General features: G+C 45.2%; 1 protein-coding gene across 1 annotated transcript; it reads right to left on the reverse strand.

Moving 5' to 3' along the window:
* Nucleotides 1–2,004: 2,004 nt before the first annotated feature.
* LOC123161407 (receptor-like protein EIX2) lies at nt 2,005–12,355 on the reverse strand. Its single transcript, XM_044579249.1, has 3 exons — nt 12,028–12,355; nt 11,484–11,916; nt 2,005–4,966 (listed from the first exon to the last, which is right to left on the reverse strand). The coding sequence occupies exons 1-3, from the start codon at nt 12,353–12,355 to the stop codon at nt 2,005–2,007; spliced, it is 3,723 nt and encodes a 1,240-aa protein (XP_044435184.1).
* Nucleotides 12,356–15,756: the final 3,401 nt, after the last annotated feature.

Below are 15,756 nucleotides of genomic sequence, written 5' to 3' on the forward strand. Positions count from 1 at the left end.
CCCAAACACTTGCACTAATTAATCATCTCATTTTTGCTGTAATTAAGGATCAGACGGCTAACACATCCGAAGCTTTCACTTTGCTATTGAACTGAAATGTTTTCGGGCCGAAATACTTACACTAATTAATCACCTCAATTGTTATAGTCGTGTGTTGTGTTTTTTTTTTCTTTAATTGAGCAGCATGCAACGGCGTATTAGCCATCAAAGTTCCTTTACTGATTTTATCAATGAAATTCGACTACCTTAACCACACATCTTAAAGACATCCTGCACCGTCAAGATACAAGGGGCGCGCGCCGCCCGGAGCCAAAAGTGCGCTTCCGGGTTGGCCGCCACTTTGGACCATGAAATTGAGAATAAGCCATTCATCATGTCCTATTATTGGGTGCAATAGAATGGGAAATTGAAGATGATGGCGTTCAACTCTCTCCCCTAGTTCGATGTCTAATTCTCCGTTGCCTACATGTACACCATCCCTAAGATAAAGCAGACGAGATTGGAAGAAGTGCCTCCCATGGCTGCTCTGAGTGAAATCAACAAGAGGGGACAAGATGGTGCAGGCCAACCCCACCGCAAGGGAGAGTTGTGCCTGGCCTATGACGTCGGCAAGCCATGGGGGGAGTTGCCTGTGTTTTTTGCGATTCTTGTTGCGACAGAGAGAGGGCCACCTAATGGCTGCTGCAACCAGCGACCAGCGATGTTGCAAGCTACAACCGGTACGGGGGAACTACTATAACCGGTGGGCACAAGCGCCGACGAGCTGCAACCGGTGCCTGGCGCTGCTACGATGTAGATGGGCATTGCGACGAGTCTTGGCGGCCATCGACGATGACAACGATGGGCAACCACGCGATGTTGCGACGAGGGGGGGGGGGCATTGGGGGATGGGACTGCTATCGTGCCTCGTCGGAGCTGCATGCGTGTGGTGGGAGGCGGAGATGTGCACGTTGATGTCGCGACTAAGAGGCAGAAGGGATTTTTTTTTGTTCGTGCGTTGACCAAGCGTGGGCGCTGAACCTCTCCATGCAACGGTTGCACGACGATCTCCATGCAACGGTTACACGACGACCGATCGGGTGCTTGCGCCGGTCAATCGACACATAGCGCTCTCCAATTATTTCAGTCTGGTTGGAGATGCTCTAACATGCGCGCCTCAAACCAAGCCAAAAGAAGAGAGAACAAAAAGCGAACGAAGCATGGTATTGCAATATAAAAAAAAATCACATGCTGCAATTTAATATTTGTACCCACAGAAATTGAAATCAGAAAATTGCGATGCCAATCTAGTCTGTCTTCGTAATTTTGGATGACCTTCTTTGTAAGTTGTGCTACTACTACTTGACTTGTATGGTCCCACACTGACACACACACGGCCCACACGGCTGGAGCCGCAGCCACATCTGCCGCCACGCCGGCATCGGCAACGGCGCGGCGGTCCGCGGAGGCCAGCGAGCTCGCAGCTCGCTCCAGGGTCCAGGCCACCCCCACTCCGTGCCCTACGCGCAGCGGCCGTCCATGTGATGCGCGCGGGCTGGGCGGGGCAGGGCACGGCCGGCGATTCGTCGGCTACCCCAGGCTCGCCTCCCTCGCCATCGCCACCATCGGTTTCCGTCTACTCGCCTCCCGAGCTAGGGTTCCTGACCGGGCCTTCACTCTGCTTCTGCTGAAGGTCTTTTTCTAGCACTCACAAATCATGGCTGCAATAATCCCCACATATATTTATGCTCTCTTTGGCCACTAATACAATTACAGAGTACAGACAGGTAAATAGACTACTATTTCTTCCGTAAACTTATATAAGTTTACAGAGGGAGTACTACAAATTAGAAGCATCAGGAATGCAATAAGAGTCTGTAACAACATTGTTTGATTACATGAACAAGTAATTCAGTAGTAGCAGCTTACTGCATTTATCTCCACAAATCACAACCTCGACAGGACACTTGTTGGACATAATGCACTGAACTGCATAGTAGTACCACTTGTTGCAGTTAAACCTGCTCAATCTGTGGCCATCACCTTCCGCCTCATCCTCGCCCAATTCACAACCACAAATACATACATTTTATCACAAGCCTCATCAAAGAACAGGAAATAGGAGACCCTCCACGTTTTCTTGAACAGAAGGGAGCAGAACACTACCCAAAGGCCAAATACCAAGCCGACGCTTAGTCCAAAACACAAGGGCATCGTCTCGGATCCTCCTTTGCTCTCTTTGGGGTGGCTTTCCGCTGCATGGTTTCCTGGACAAGTCTTCCGGAGACGAGGCCCGCAGAGTCCAGGGTTGCCAATGTACATGGAGGTGGGATCATCAGGGTTGAGTGTGTCGAGCTGGGGGCCTGACGGTATCCTTCCTGACAATTTGTTGTAGGACAAATTCAGATAGCTTAGCAATGTTAGATCGGATAGTCTCGAAGGGATTTCGCCAGAGAGCTGGTTGCTGGAGAGATCAAGTGATTCCAGTGAGCGCATGGAGCCAATGCTCTCTGGGATTTTTCCAGTCAAGTGGTTCAGAGACAGATTCATGCTCACTAAACCGGATGCGGGACCAATGCTTTTGGGGATATCTCCAGTTAAATGATTCAAGGACAAATCTAGACTCACCATGTATATTGATTGACCAATATATTCTCGTCCTTGCCCTTTTGTGACTACAAATATGCTATCAATATAATAATACGCAAATCCTCCAGGAACATCGCCATCATCTACAGCAATAATGCCGCTGGAAGTGCCGGACGGAATATCCCGATCTGCTAATTCTGTGGTTTTGGTCATGCCATCCATGTTTAGCAGGGACCGAGGTATAGAGCCTGAGAAGTTGTTGTGTGCTAGGTCCAAATATTGGAGATGACGAAGTTCTTTAAGCTGGGCAGGTATATAGCCAGAAAACATGTTGGATCTGAGACGCAGATATTTCAGTTGTGGCAATTTCTGTCCAATCCATTCTGGTATGCTCCCAGAAAACTTATTTTGCCCAAGATCAACAAAAGTTAGTTCTGGGCAATTCTGTATTAACAGAGGGAATTCTCCCGAGAGGCTATTGTTGTCGATCCTAAGAGTCTCAATTGACATAGATAGTGGCATGGTAGAGCTTGAATCACTATCCGGAGAGGTTGTGTTAGGCGTTACCATTGCTGAACTTGATGTCACATGTTCTGAACATCGAGGTAAGTGACCTGTTATCATATTACTTCCAATGTCAAGATATCTCAGGGACTGTATTTGGCATAACGATGCCGGGATAGTGCCTGTGAAGTAGTTGTTAGAAAGAAACAAACTCTCTATATATATTGGCCATAAACTCAATGGTAGAGGCCCTGACAGAAAGTTGCTTGAGAGATCCAATTCAGTTGTGTACTGAGGTAGCTGTTGTACTGAGCCTGTGAATCGATTCGAGCTTAGATCTAAGACATCAGCTCCCATTTGTCCAAGAGTAGCCGGTAATTTGCCACCAATGTTATTGCTGGAGAGGTCCAAAATTTCAGCCCCTATAAATACTGTCCAAAACCAACCAGGCATGGTATCAACTATGCCAGTACCAGACATATAAAGGAAGGAGATGTTCTTCTGTGATTTAAGCCATTGAGGAAATCTCGGCCCAAGATAGGATGATGTTAATCCTAGTGACTGTAATGTGAACGGAGGGATCCAGTCAGAGTTCAGCTCCATGGTAAAGGAATTTCCAGATAAGTGTAGGTGCCGCAACTCTGTAAGCTTGGCGAAGTGACCTTGAGTGATGAGTCCATCCATCTGATTGTAGCCTAGGTTCAGATAAATCAGGTTAGAAAGCATACCTATCCCAGTTGTCAGAGGTCCTGTAAGCTTGTTGAATCTAAGATCAAGAGTGGTCAAGCTAGTCACGTTGCTGATCCAGTCTGACAAGGAACCGGTTATGCTATTGTGGCCCAGACGCAAGACCTGCAACTGACACCATGAACATTTCGGTAACCTGTCGATTAAAACTGTCACATCCCCTTGAACATCATTCCCTGCCAGTTCAAATATTCTCAGCCTGCAGAGGCTCGTGAGTGTATCTGGTAGCATTCCCTTCAGATAGTTACCACTCAGCTGAAGGACTTCAAGTGAGGTGAAGTTTCCCAAATGTGCAGGAAACATGCCATATATACCGCTATACTCAAGGCTGAGATATATGAGGCTGGTTGCATCCAAAACCCAACTGATAGCCTTGAACTGCAATTCAATTGAATTGCCAGAGATGTCAAGGATCTCGAGCATGGTGAGATTCGAGCGGGACACAAAGTGGCCTGTGCTATTAAGCGAACATGACGATAGCCTGAGGACCTCAAGAGCGGCCAGCTTGTTTACTGTGTCAACCCAGCCTATCACAGTGCTGAGGTTCACATAACTCATGTCAAGATGTTTGAGCAAAGAGAGCTGTGGCAGCCATAAGAGATCTTCTTGGTGCAATTCTTTAGATAGACCATAATAAGATCTCAGATCGAGGTATAACAACCTCGTGAGGTTGCCAAGTTGATGGGGCACTGTGCCAGAAAAATCCAGGCTGGAGAGGTTGAGGTACCGCAGGTCACCAAGAGACCCTAAGAACTCTGGGAGGCGTCCTCCAGGCCCGGTGAGATCCTCATTCCCGCCAAGGTCCAGGTGCTGCAGATGCTGCAGGTCTTTCAGAGAAGAGCTTATCTCACCTTCCAGGGAAGACTGGTCGTCCCGTTTATGGAGGTCGAGTTTGATGACATGGCCGGTCATGTTGCTGCAGCTCACACCCTCCCACCGGCAGCAGTCCTGCCCTCGCCACAACGAGAGTAGGCCATCTGGGTCAGCCGTGATGCCGGCTTTGATGGACAACAGAGCTTCCCTCTCCCTGGCGATGCATCCTCCTCGATCATGGGTCGTCCTCAGTGCTTCTGGCTTGGACCACCCTGTTGTGGTTTCGGTGAGCAGGAGCAGGAAGACTGCGAGTGCAAGCATGGTGGATTTGGAGCTGAAAGTGAAATGTGTTTCGTTGTTGAACTTCATTGTTAGAGGAGCAAAGTGATACGACAACAGGTATTATCGCAGTCAAGAAGACGCAATGGCCTGAACAATTGCAAATTTTTACCATGGTATTAGTGCGGTCAAATCAAATCGATGTTGGAATGGAGAAGAAAAACAAAGCATTCAGCACATTCAGCACTTGGCAGGAAAGAGGATCTACCGGGTCAAAAAGACAAAGGAAAAGGAAAGGGGACATAAACAAACATTTTCCTTTTCGTAGTGCTTCAGACCCTTCAGTCCCGTGTTATGCTAGTACAGTTGAGTATGAATGTGCAGTTTGTTTCCACTCCACTCACCGTATAACATAAATTATTTGGGATAATCGGTTTTATACCCTTAATTGGGTACCACTCGTCAGGATTGCCCCTACTTTTGGAAAACACGCGGTCTTGCCCAACTCAGTTCGCTTGTCTTGTGCTTTTGCCCTTCTGGCACGGCTCCATCCAGTCAGCGCCATTTGACCGTAAGGGGCGCTAGATTTTGGACATTTTTGCCCCTGTCGGTGCTACACTTAGTACCCTTTCGTCCTTAGTGAGCTCGCGCTGAACAAAACAAAGGAGCGGAGCCGGCGACGCGAGGCCTGACAAGGAAGAAGATGGAGCGGCGCAGCACGGCGAGCTCGGGCTCGTCCAACTGCTCGCAGGCGGCCGGTGAGGTAAGTGAACATGAGCTTGTGCTGCTCCTCCACCCCCCAATTCGTTCTAGGATTTCTAGGGTTTGTGAGATTTGGGGGAAATTTTGACCTTCCTTCCCTTCCATTTGGTTTAGGTTGATGGGGTCGGGATTGTGCAGAATGTCTCCGAGTTCTATCTTCCCGATGACACCTATTGTGGATCGGAGTATCGTTCAAAGCATCGTTGCCCTGGTCACGGCCTTGTTCTAGCCCGCCGTGTTTCCTGGGGAGGGGCAGGCACTTGCCACCGGTTTTTAGGGTGTCCTTTCACTACTAGGGAAAACCTTATACACAGAACTTTAGCAGTAGCGCGTGCTAAAAAAGCACGCTGGTGCTATGTAGCAGTAACGCGCTGGTGTAAACAGCGCTACAGATACAATTGTAGCAGTAGCGCGCCTGAAGATAAAAGCGCTACTACTAAAATTCCCACGGCTTAGCCGATAGGCTACACATAGTAGTAGCGATCTACGTCGAACTGCGCTACCGCTACTTGCTTTGTAGCAGCGCGTTTACGCTGAAAGGCGCTAATGCTAAAGGAAATAAAATTAAATGGAAAGCAAATAGAAAAGTAAATGAAAATGAAAGAAATAGAAAAAGGTGAAAGGAAAAAAATAAAATGTAAAGAAAAATAAATGAAAAAGGGGAAAAAAGAGAAAGGAATAGCAGTAGCGCGTATGAAGGAACGCGCTGTAGCTAACTTTGCAGTAGCGCACTTCCTGTAACGCGCTACTGCTACTTCTGACTTAACCGCGCTGTTCGTTCTTCCCCACGACCACTTCCCCCAAATCCCAACTCCTCCGCTATCGCCGCCGCCGTCGCTCGTCGGCCACCGCGCGCTCTCCCGTCGCTCTCCGCACATCCTCGACGCTGCCCCCGACCCCGGATTCGACGCCGCCCCCGACCCCGACCTCGACGCCGCCCTCCGCCGCGCGCCCAAGCCCCGACCCCGACCTCGACGCCGCCTGCCCCTCCCTCGCCGCAGACACCCGAGGTGAGCACGCCTGCTCCTCCCCCTCCCCTACCTCTGCCTAGGGTTCTTCAAATTTTAGTTGCATCAAATTAGTTAGGGTTCATCTATGGGTGGAAAGGAATCGGATGCGGATCGGATAGTGCTCTTACGACTTCCGTTTTCATATTTACAAAACGAATACGAATGCGAATACGGATGTTATCGGATACGGATGCGGCTGGATGTTTTCTTACATGATGTTTTCTTAGATGATGAATAAACACTATTGTAATGCATAATAATTTCTAAGATTAATCATAAAACGAGTAAAATTTGACCACTTATTTGACTTTTAAGTTGGATAATTGGAATATCCGATTGAATACGAATATCGGATATTTTGGATTATCCGCTACCACTTTCCACCCCTAGGTTCATCAAATTAGATGGTAATTAGGGCAGTAGTTCCTAGGTACTAATTAGTTAGTAAGAACTAGGTACTAATTAGGTACTAGTTTATTTTTATTTATAGTAAGTTTATTTTTAGTAAGAACTAGTTGAATTAATAGAACTAGTTGAACATGTCACATTTGTTGTTATTTTTTTAGTTAAAGCAATTTTTCCCGCATCGACGTCGACGATGCCTATCCCGCATCCTCGTCGTCGACTCGGTGGAGGACACCTGCTTGACCAGATGGGCCATGTCCGGGAATGGGCTCTGCCGGGCTGGTACTGAGAGGCGGTACCTACCGGGGGCGCAGCTTGGTGAGGAGTCAGCCCGTCGTTGACCCGAACCTTCTTTGGTGGCGGTCGCGTGGGCCAGCGACGGTCGAGAGGCTTGAGGACCCCACGGAGGTGGTACGTCACCGTGTCAGCGAGGAGGACGCGCACGTCCGTCGCTACTTGGTTGTGCTGGAGCACAGGTTCTCCAATACCTCGCAGGTTCTTCAGGGATCTCACTGGAGCTATGATCCTGTGATGGTCCCTTCTCTTTGGGTGTCCACTGCCCGCGCCGATACCCATCGTTCGCTAGGGTTTTAGTTGTATTAGTGATGTTATATGTATGATACTATTCGGGATGTATTAGTGATAATATTCGACGATGTGCGGACGCAAGAGATGATTTACTTTTGCTTATTGAATGCATGCTAATTTGAATACTTATTTATTTTATGATTTGGTTTCGCTTATTGAATGCTCATGTCAATATGAGTCCTATAAGATATTCTGAAATGTATATCTTGTGTTGCTCAAATAGGATATGTGTTTGCCCAAGTGGCCGGTCATGTTTGCAGGTTACACCTCCGAGTGGCCTATGTTTTGCCGGAGTGTTGATTCATTTCCGTTCCGACAAATTTCAGGCGCCCGATATGTCCTATTTTAGCAAAGTGCCGGATTTTTCCGTGAATTTTGGCATGACTTGTGCTAGAATATGTAGGAAATATCGAGTGCCCCGGATTTGTGTGTTGAGTATCCTGGTAGTTGTCTTCGATCGATTTTCAATTAATGTTTCAACTATGAACATAGGAAATGTCTGGCGACGAAAAGGATTTCGGTATTTGCAAATACTGCGATAACGAGCGCGGCCTGTGCGACAGAATCTTCCTAAATGATGATAGGCGCTTCAGCATCAAGCTGGACGAGAACTTCGAAGTGGATACAGTAAGTCACAACGACAAGTCTTTTTTCGTAATTAAGCATGACATCTGCTTCATTTGCTTCAACTTATAATTTATTTTTTACTATTCTACTAGTGTATCCCCTGCCATGCAAGAGTTTTTGTCTTGGATAAGATAGGTTTTAGTCCTATGAAAACTACTATGGAGGTGAAGAGAGTTTACTTGAAGACCGAGCATGGTTGTACTTTCCACGCAAAATTATACAACGCAGACACCTACACCTATTTTGGATGCAAAACTTGGCAAGCACTATGCAAGACTTATGCATTTGAGCCTGATATGGTTATCATCTTTGATATTTGTCCGAAAGATGATATTGAAGGCAATATCGACATCTGGGTCGATGTGCAGACGCCTCCAGTTATACCATTATGTGAGTTTCTCAACCATATTTATGTCTTTGATATTGTTTATTCAAAAATAGTTGACAACTAATTTTTATTGACAGCTATTTCCATTCAAGCAAATATGTCCAGCGCTTGGTAGACATGACCTACTACTGTCCCGGGGCTGTACTAAAGTGCGAGGAGATGAGTCATTATGTTTCATGGCTTGAGGATCTTCATACTGTCAAGACAAATTAGTTTTCTGGACTTAAAAATCTTAGTACTCAAAACGTGCGACCAATAGTGTTCGTACTGAACTACGGTCACATCTATTTAGGAAAGATGGTAAGATTTTTACTATTTGTCCTTAGTGCATCTTTTGCATCCATTATTTTTTAAGCTAAACTTCATTGCTAAGTATGTTACTATACGATATTCTTCAACAGGGACTCCCGATGAATGTTGTGCCTCATTGGATCGAGATTAAAGGTCGCATGAGAATTGTTAGCTTACGGCCAAGATATCCTACAATGCATTTTAGTGCATTCAGGATTTCTAATAGCGAGGAATGCTTAATAGTGAAAGATTGGAGCAAAATTGTGAACGATCGCAGAGAAGTACTAGGGGGCAGCAATCAGAAGCGCAGCCCACGATTAGGAGACAGGTTCATCTGCATGCTCCAACATGATGAAGCAGGAGTGCTACACATGTTTTATGTTATTTTACCTGAGAGAGAGCAGCATGAGTGATTAGCTAGCTAGAAATGAGTTTGAAGATGATGATGTGCTACACTATGACTATGATGATTAAATAGCTAGTGTTGGTGGTAATGACTATGATGATTATTATTAGCTAGTGTTGGTGGTGATTAGATAGCTACCGCAGCTAGTGTTGGTGGTGATTAGCTAGCTAGAATGAGTTTGAAGATGATGATGTGCTACACTATGACTATGATGATTAAATAACTATTGTTGGTGGTAATGACTATGATGATGATTACATAGCTTGTGCTGGCGGATTAGATTCAAGTGGAGGCAACATGTGGTGCACATCGAAAGTACTACTAGTCCAAACTAGATCAAGTTTGAATTAGTAGTATACTTTTGACATGCACCACATATTGCCTCCACTTGAACCTAATCCACCTTCATTGGACACACTGTTATGGACATAATGATATAAACCTCATAATTGGTATTGTACCAAAATTTGTATAATGACGTATAAATACATTAAAAATAAAAAAATAAAAAAAAAGAATACTAGTAGCGATGGATAGTAAACACGCTGCTAGTAGCTAGATTAGCAGCAGCGCGGGAGAGAACAAACGATGTGGCTATGTGTCTTAGCAGTAGCACGTGTCGCACGCGCTACTGCTAAGTAATAGCTGTAGCACCTTATTAGTAGCGCAGTGTCCCGCGCTACTAGTGGGCATTAAACTCGCGCTACTACTAGGGTTTTCCCTAGTAGTGTTTAGACGTAAGAGATTGTGAATTTGAGCATGTTTTAGTTCTTGTTTATGAAAAATCTAATTTTTGGTTAATGTGATGTGCAATCAGTTACCACAGGAGTGTGAGTGGGTGGTGTGGGTTGATCCTCCTCCTCCATTGCATGTTTCCCTGGCTTTTGAAGACCTGCACGCAGAGGTAGAACAGAGCTGGATCAAAAGTCACAAGTTGAAGAAGGAAAACATGGAGCTGTCAAGAAAGAATCATGTTTTGAAGAAGAAGCTGAGAGAAAGAGATGAGATGATGCTTCTTTTAGCAATGTTGTTTGTAGGAAGTTGTGTTGTAATGTTGTTCATGTTGTAGTTGTATCAGTTTGTGCTTGTTGACCGAATGGTACAACCTAGTATGATGTATCTGAAGACGATGATGCACTGTTGTGGTCAAGATGAACATGCTATTTTGTCAATGCAAACTAGATGATGGTGTGGATGGATGCAAAGTAGATGTTGGTTTAGATGTCCTAAGTAGAAAGAAGTGTGCCAAGGTAGATGTAGGTTTTGTCGTCGACGACGTCGATGACAAAACTATGCCAAGGTAGATGTAGGTTTTGTCGTCGACGACGTCGATGACAAAACTATGCCAAGGTAGATGTAGGTTTTGTCGTCGATGACAAAACTATGCCAATGTAGATGTAGGTTTTGTTGTCGATGACAAAACTATGCAAAGGTAGTTTTAGGTTTTGTCGTCGACGACGTCGATGACAAAACTATACCAAAGTAGATCAACAACAATCCCAACTTATTAAACACCACAGTGAGCACAAAGCATTAAGAATAAGAAGTTGATCATCACACATGTACCAAAGACTGCATAACTAGTGCATAAAGCATTAAGAAGTTGATCATCACAGTGCACAGACAACAACACCAAGTGCATAAAGCACTAAGAATATAAAAGTACTGGTATCACAATGCACACAGTAACAACATCAAGTGCATAACAGTTTCAAACATAAAACTGAAGTAACAGGACTAAAACTGAAGTTTTTTGCTCCTGGTGTTCTTGGCTGGGTTTGGAGCCATCTTTGCTTTGCTTCTAGTGTTCTTTGCTGGATTGGGGCAGTGGGTGGAGCTTCAACTGCTGTTGCTGCTTTTTTGGCTGGAGAGACACCCTTGCTGTCAACACTGCTTCCAGTAACTGAGCAAAATGTAGTTGTTGGTCCATTTTTCTTCTGCTTGCAACACCTTGGAGAAGCTCCCCTCTCTGCTCCTCTTTTATAATTCTTTCTAGGACTAAAACAAGTTCAAACATAACACAATTTTTAAGATATGAACTAATGAAAACTGTAACAAGTTCAATATAAAACTGAAACAAGTTGCTGGCACACACCTCACTACACTAGCTTGTGTAGATGCCTCATGTGAGATTTCCTTTGGTGGTGGCATCTGCTGCTGAAGAACATCAACTTCTGGCTCTTCATCCTCCTCCTCATCTTCTACTTGTGCTTCTGCTGGCTCATTAGCTGTTGGATGATCATCTGCATTATCTGCTCCCCAATGTTCTTCTTCTCCAAAGGCTGGATCAACAGATTCTTTGCAGCCTTTGGTTTTGTGTCCACATCTTCCACATCTCTTGCACTTATACTTCCTAGGACCAAGGCCCTTTCCTTCACTGGTAGATCTTATCCTCTGCTTTCTTGGTCTTCCTGGTGGTCTGTTCTGAACAGGAGCACACAGTTTGAATCCTAGATCTACACAGTCCCACTGTTGTTTGCCTTCTAGAGCTGGTAGATTCTCAGCATAAGTTGCTCTAAACATCTCAACTGAGTAATATTTGTGGACATACTGATCTATTCCACTAGCTTCACCTCTTAGAGCAGTGATGACAAAAAGGGCATGGATGCAGGGTTTACCAGTGATCTACCACTGCCTACAACTGCAAGACCACTTCTCTATGTCAACAGGGTACCTCCATTCTCTTTTCTCTCTGTCAGTAGCAGTCACCTCAGCCTCTGTTGGGCTTCTCCTAACTATGCTCATCTCCAAACCTTTTGTCTTCTCCATCAAAACCTTCATTATTGCTGGTATGATGTAGTGCCCAATGAAATGGTCAGTGGCAATTATGTTTCTTAAATCAAATTTCTCCATGATGTATTGCCTAATCTTGTCTAGCAAGTCAACTATGTGAAGACTCTTGTATTTCCTGATTCTTGAGTTGAATGATTCAGCAGGGTTGTTGTTCACATAGTCAACCTTGGACATCTCACTGAACTCTGCTCTTGCCCAGATTTTTGTGTGGTGCTCCTCCAGATATTCCTTAACTTTGGGTTTGCTTTTGAGCTAGTTCAGATGATAATTACGCTTCTTGATACTGTAGGTTAGTGAACAAGGCCATAAGTTATCATCAAAGAACTTTCCCTTAAATTCTTACTGAAATTCTGAGCCAAGTGTCTCATACACTCTCTATGTTCCACTCCAGGGTACACATCATCAACAGCAGTTTCCAATCCCTTGCAAGCATCAGTATGTATCACTAAACCTTCTGGATGACCTACCATTTTCTTCAGGTTTGTGAAAAACCATGTCCAACTCTCAGTAGACTCCACTTCTAGAACACCATAAGCAACTGGAAACAACCAGTTGTGTCCATCCAGTGCACAAGCTGCTACAAGTTGCCCTCTAAACCTACCATTCAATGTTGTAGCATGTACAACTAGGTATGGCCTGCACCCCTCCAGAAAACCCTTCTGGCAACCTTTGAAGCAAACAAACACTCTTCTAAAACACTCCTTGTAATACTTCTTGCCTTTAATCTAATACTCAACTGTGTGCCTGTCAATTTCTACAAGACTGCCTGGTGATGCCCTCTCCACTTCAGCTTTGAAAGAATAGAGAAGTTGGAAACTATCACTGTACTTGCCATATATTTTGTCCAGTGCAATCTCTTTGCCATTGTAGCACCTGTCTTATGGCACCTCCACACCATACTTCTCTAACAACTTCATCTGAATTTCCTTAGGACCAATAGATGGATTTTGTCTGATCCAGGGCATAGAAGCATCTGCAATCCACCTTCTTTTTGAAGCTCTCAATCTCTGAGATCTGTTAACACTAGGACAAGTATGCCGGTGTTGGTTCACTTTAATCTAAAACAAAACAACACAATAAACATTAAGTACATATAACAACAGTGAGTGCAGAAAATATAACACATTTCAGAGATCACAACATTTAATACCTGAAACAATGTGGTCCTCCTCATTAAAGAGGCATGTAGCCTCCATTTACACATGTCATAAGAACATTTGACAGTAAACCTAGTTGGGTCACTTTTCAGAATACAGAACTCAGTTTCAGCTTTGATTGAGTAGGTTGCAACTACATTTCTGCAATCAACTGCAGAAGGGAAGACCACACCTTCCTCAATAGATGGATTTTCCTTGTCATACATCATGACAGGTCTGTCCTCATTTGCATCTTCAAAATCTCCCATTTCATGATCCTGTTGCATCTCATTAGCATCTGTATCTGAAAATTCTGCAGGGATATAATCTTTGTCTGCTTTTTCTTCTTCATTGTTGTGTTGAACATATCCAGGATAAAGTATCTCATCCTCCAGGCCTGGTGCATCAGGCAATGCCTCCTCCACAACTGGATCACCTATTTTGTTTGCTTGTTCCTGAATTTCATTAACACTTGGAGTTCCAGGAGCAGTAGAGGTGTCACTTGCTGCCCTGCTTCTACTGCTAGCCCCAGTTCTAGCCCTTGTCCCTCCAGCAGTGGGATTAAAACAAGATGGCCTAGATGCAGAGGGCCTAGAAGTTGATGGGTTTTCAAACCTTTGTGCTCTAGTTCTCTGTATCACTGTGATTTCCAAGTTGCATGACATAGTTTGTTCATTACTTGCAAACATCACACCTAACTCTGAATCACACTGTACAGGGACCCAACTGTTGGGGAACGTAGTAATTTCAAAAAATTTCCTATGCACACGCAAGATCATGGTGATGCATAGCAACGAGAGGGGAGAGTGTTGTCCACGTACCCTCGTAGACCGAAAGCGGAAGCGTTAACACAACGCGGTTGATGTAGTCGTACGTCTTCACGATCCGACCGATCAAGTACCGAACGCACGGCACCTCCGAGTTCAGCACACGTCCAGCTCGATGACGTCCCTCGAACTCCGATCCAGCCGAGTGTTGAGGGAGAGTTTCGTCAGCACGACGGCGTGGTGACGATGATGATGTTCTACCGACGCAGGGCTTCGCCTAAGCTCCGCTACGATATTATCGAGGTGTAATATGGTGGAGGGGGGCACCGCACACGGCTAAAAGATCGTAGATCAATTGTGTGTCAAGAGGTGCCCCCTGCCCCCGTATATAAAGGAGCAAGGGGGAAGCCGCCGGCCTAGGAGGTAGAGGCGCGCCAGGAGGAGTCCTACTCCTACCGGGAGTAGGACTCCCCCCCTTTCCATGTTGGACTAGGAGTGGAAGGGGGAAGAGGTGGAGGGGAGGAAGGAAGGGGGGGCGCCGCCCCCCTCTCCTTGTCCTATTCGGACTGGGGGGGAAGGGGGGCGCGGCCCTGCACTAGCCTCCTCTCCTCTCTTCCACCTAAGCCCAATAAGGCCCATTAAGTTAACGGGGGGTTCCGGTAACCTCCCGGTACTCCGGAAAAATCCCGATTTCACCCGGAACACTTCCGATGTCCAAACATAGGCTTCCAATATATCAATCTTTATGTCTCGACCATTTCGAGACTCCTCGTCATGTCCGTGATCACATCCGGGACTCCGAACAACCTTCGGTACATCAAAACATATAAACTCATAATATAACTGTCATCGTAACGTTAAGCGTGCGGACCCTACGGGTTCGAGAACTATGTAGACATGACCGAGACACCTCTCCGGTCAATAACCAATAGCGGAACCTGGATGCTCATATTGGTTCCTACATATTCTACGAAGATCTTTATCGGTCAGACCGCATAACAACATACGTTGTTCCCTTTGTCATCGGTATGTTACTTGCCCGAGATTCGATCGTCGGTATCTCGATACCTAGTTCAATCTCGTTACCGGCAAGTCTCTTTACTCGTTCCGTAATACATCATCCCGCAACTAACTCATTAGTTACAATGCTTGCAAGGCTTATAGTGATGTGCATTACCGAGTGGGCCCAGAGATACCTCTCCGACAATCGGAGTGACAAATCCTAATCTCGAAATACGCCAACCCAACAAGTACCTTTGGAGACACCTGTAGAGCACCTTTATAATCACCCAGTTACGTTGTGACGTTTGGTAGCACACAAAGTGTTCCTCCGGTAAACGGGAGTTGCATAATCTCATAGTCATAGGAACATGTATAAGTCATGAAGAAAGCAATAGCAACATACTAAACGATCGAGTGCTAAGCTAACGGAATGGGTCAAGTCAATCACGTCATTCTCCTAATGAAGTGATCCCGTTAATCAAATGACAACTCATGTCTATGGCTAGGAAACATAACCATCTTTGATCAACGAGCTAGTCAAGTAGAGGCATACTAGTGACACTCTGTTTGTCTATGTATTCACACATGTATTATGTTTCCGGTTAATACAATTCTAGCATGAATAATAAACATTTATCATGATATAAGGAAATAAATAATACTTTATTAT

This window comes from Triticum aestivum, chromosome 1D, assembly GCF_018294505.1.
Source record: "Triticum aestivum cultivar Chinese Spring chromosome 1D, IWGSC CS RefSeq v2.1, whole genome shotgun sequence".
NCBI classification, from domain to species: domain Eukaryota; kingdom Viridiplantae; phylum Streptophyta; class Magnoliopsida; order Poales; family Poaceae; genus Triticum; species Triticum aestivum.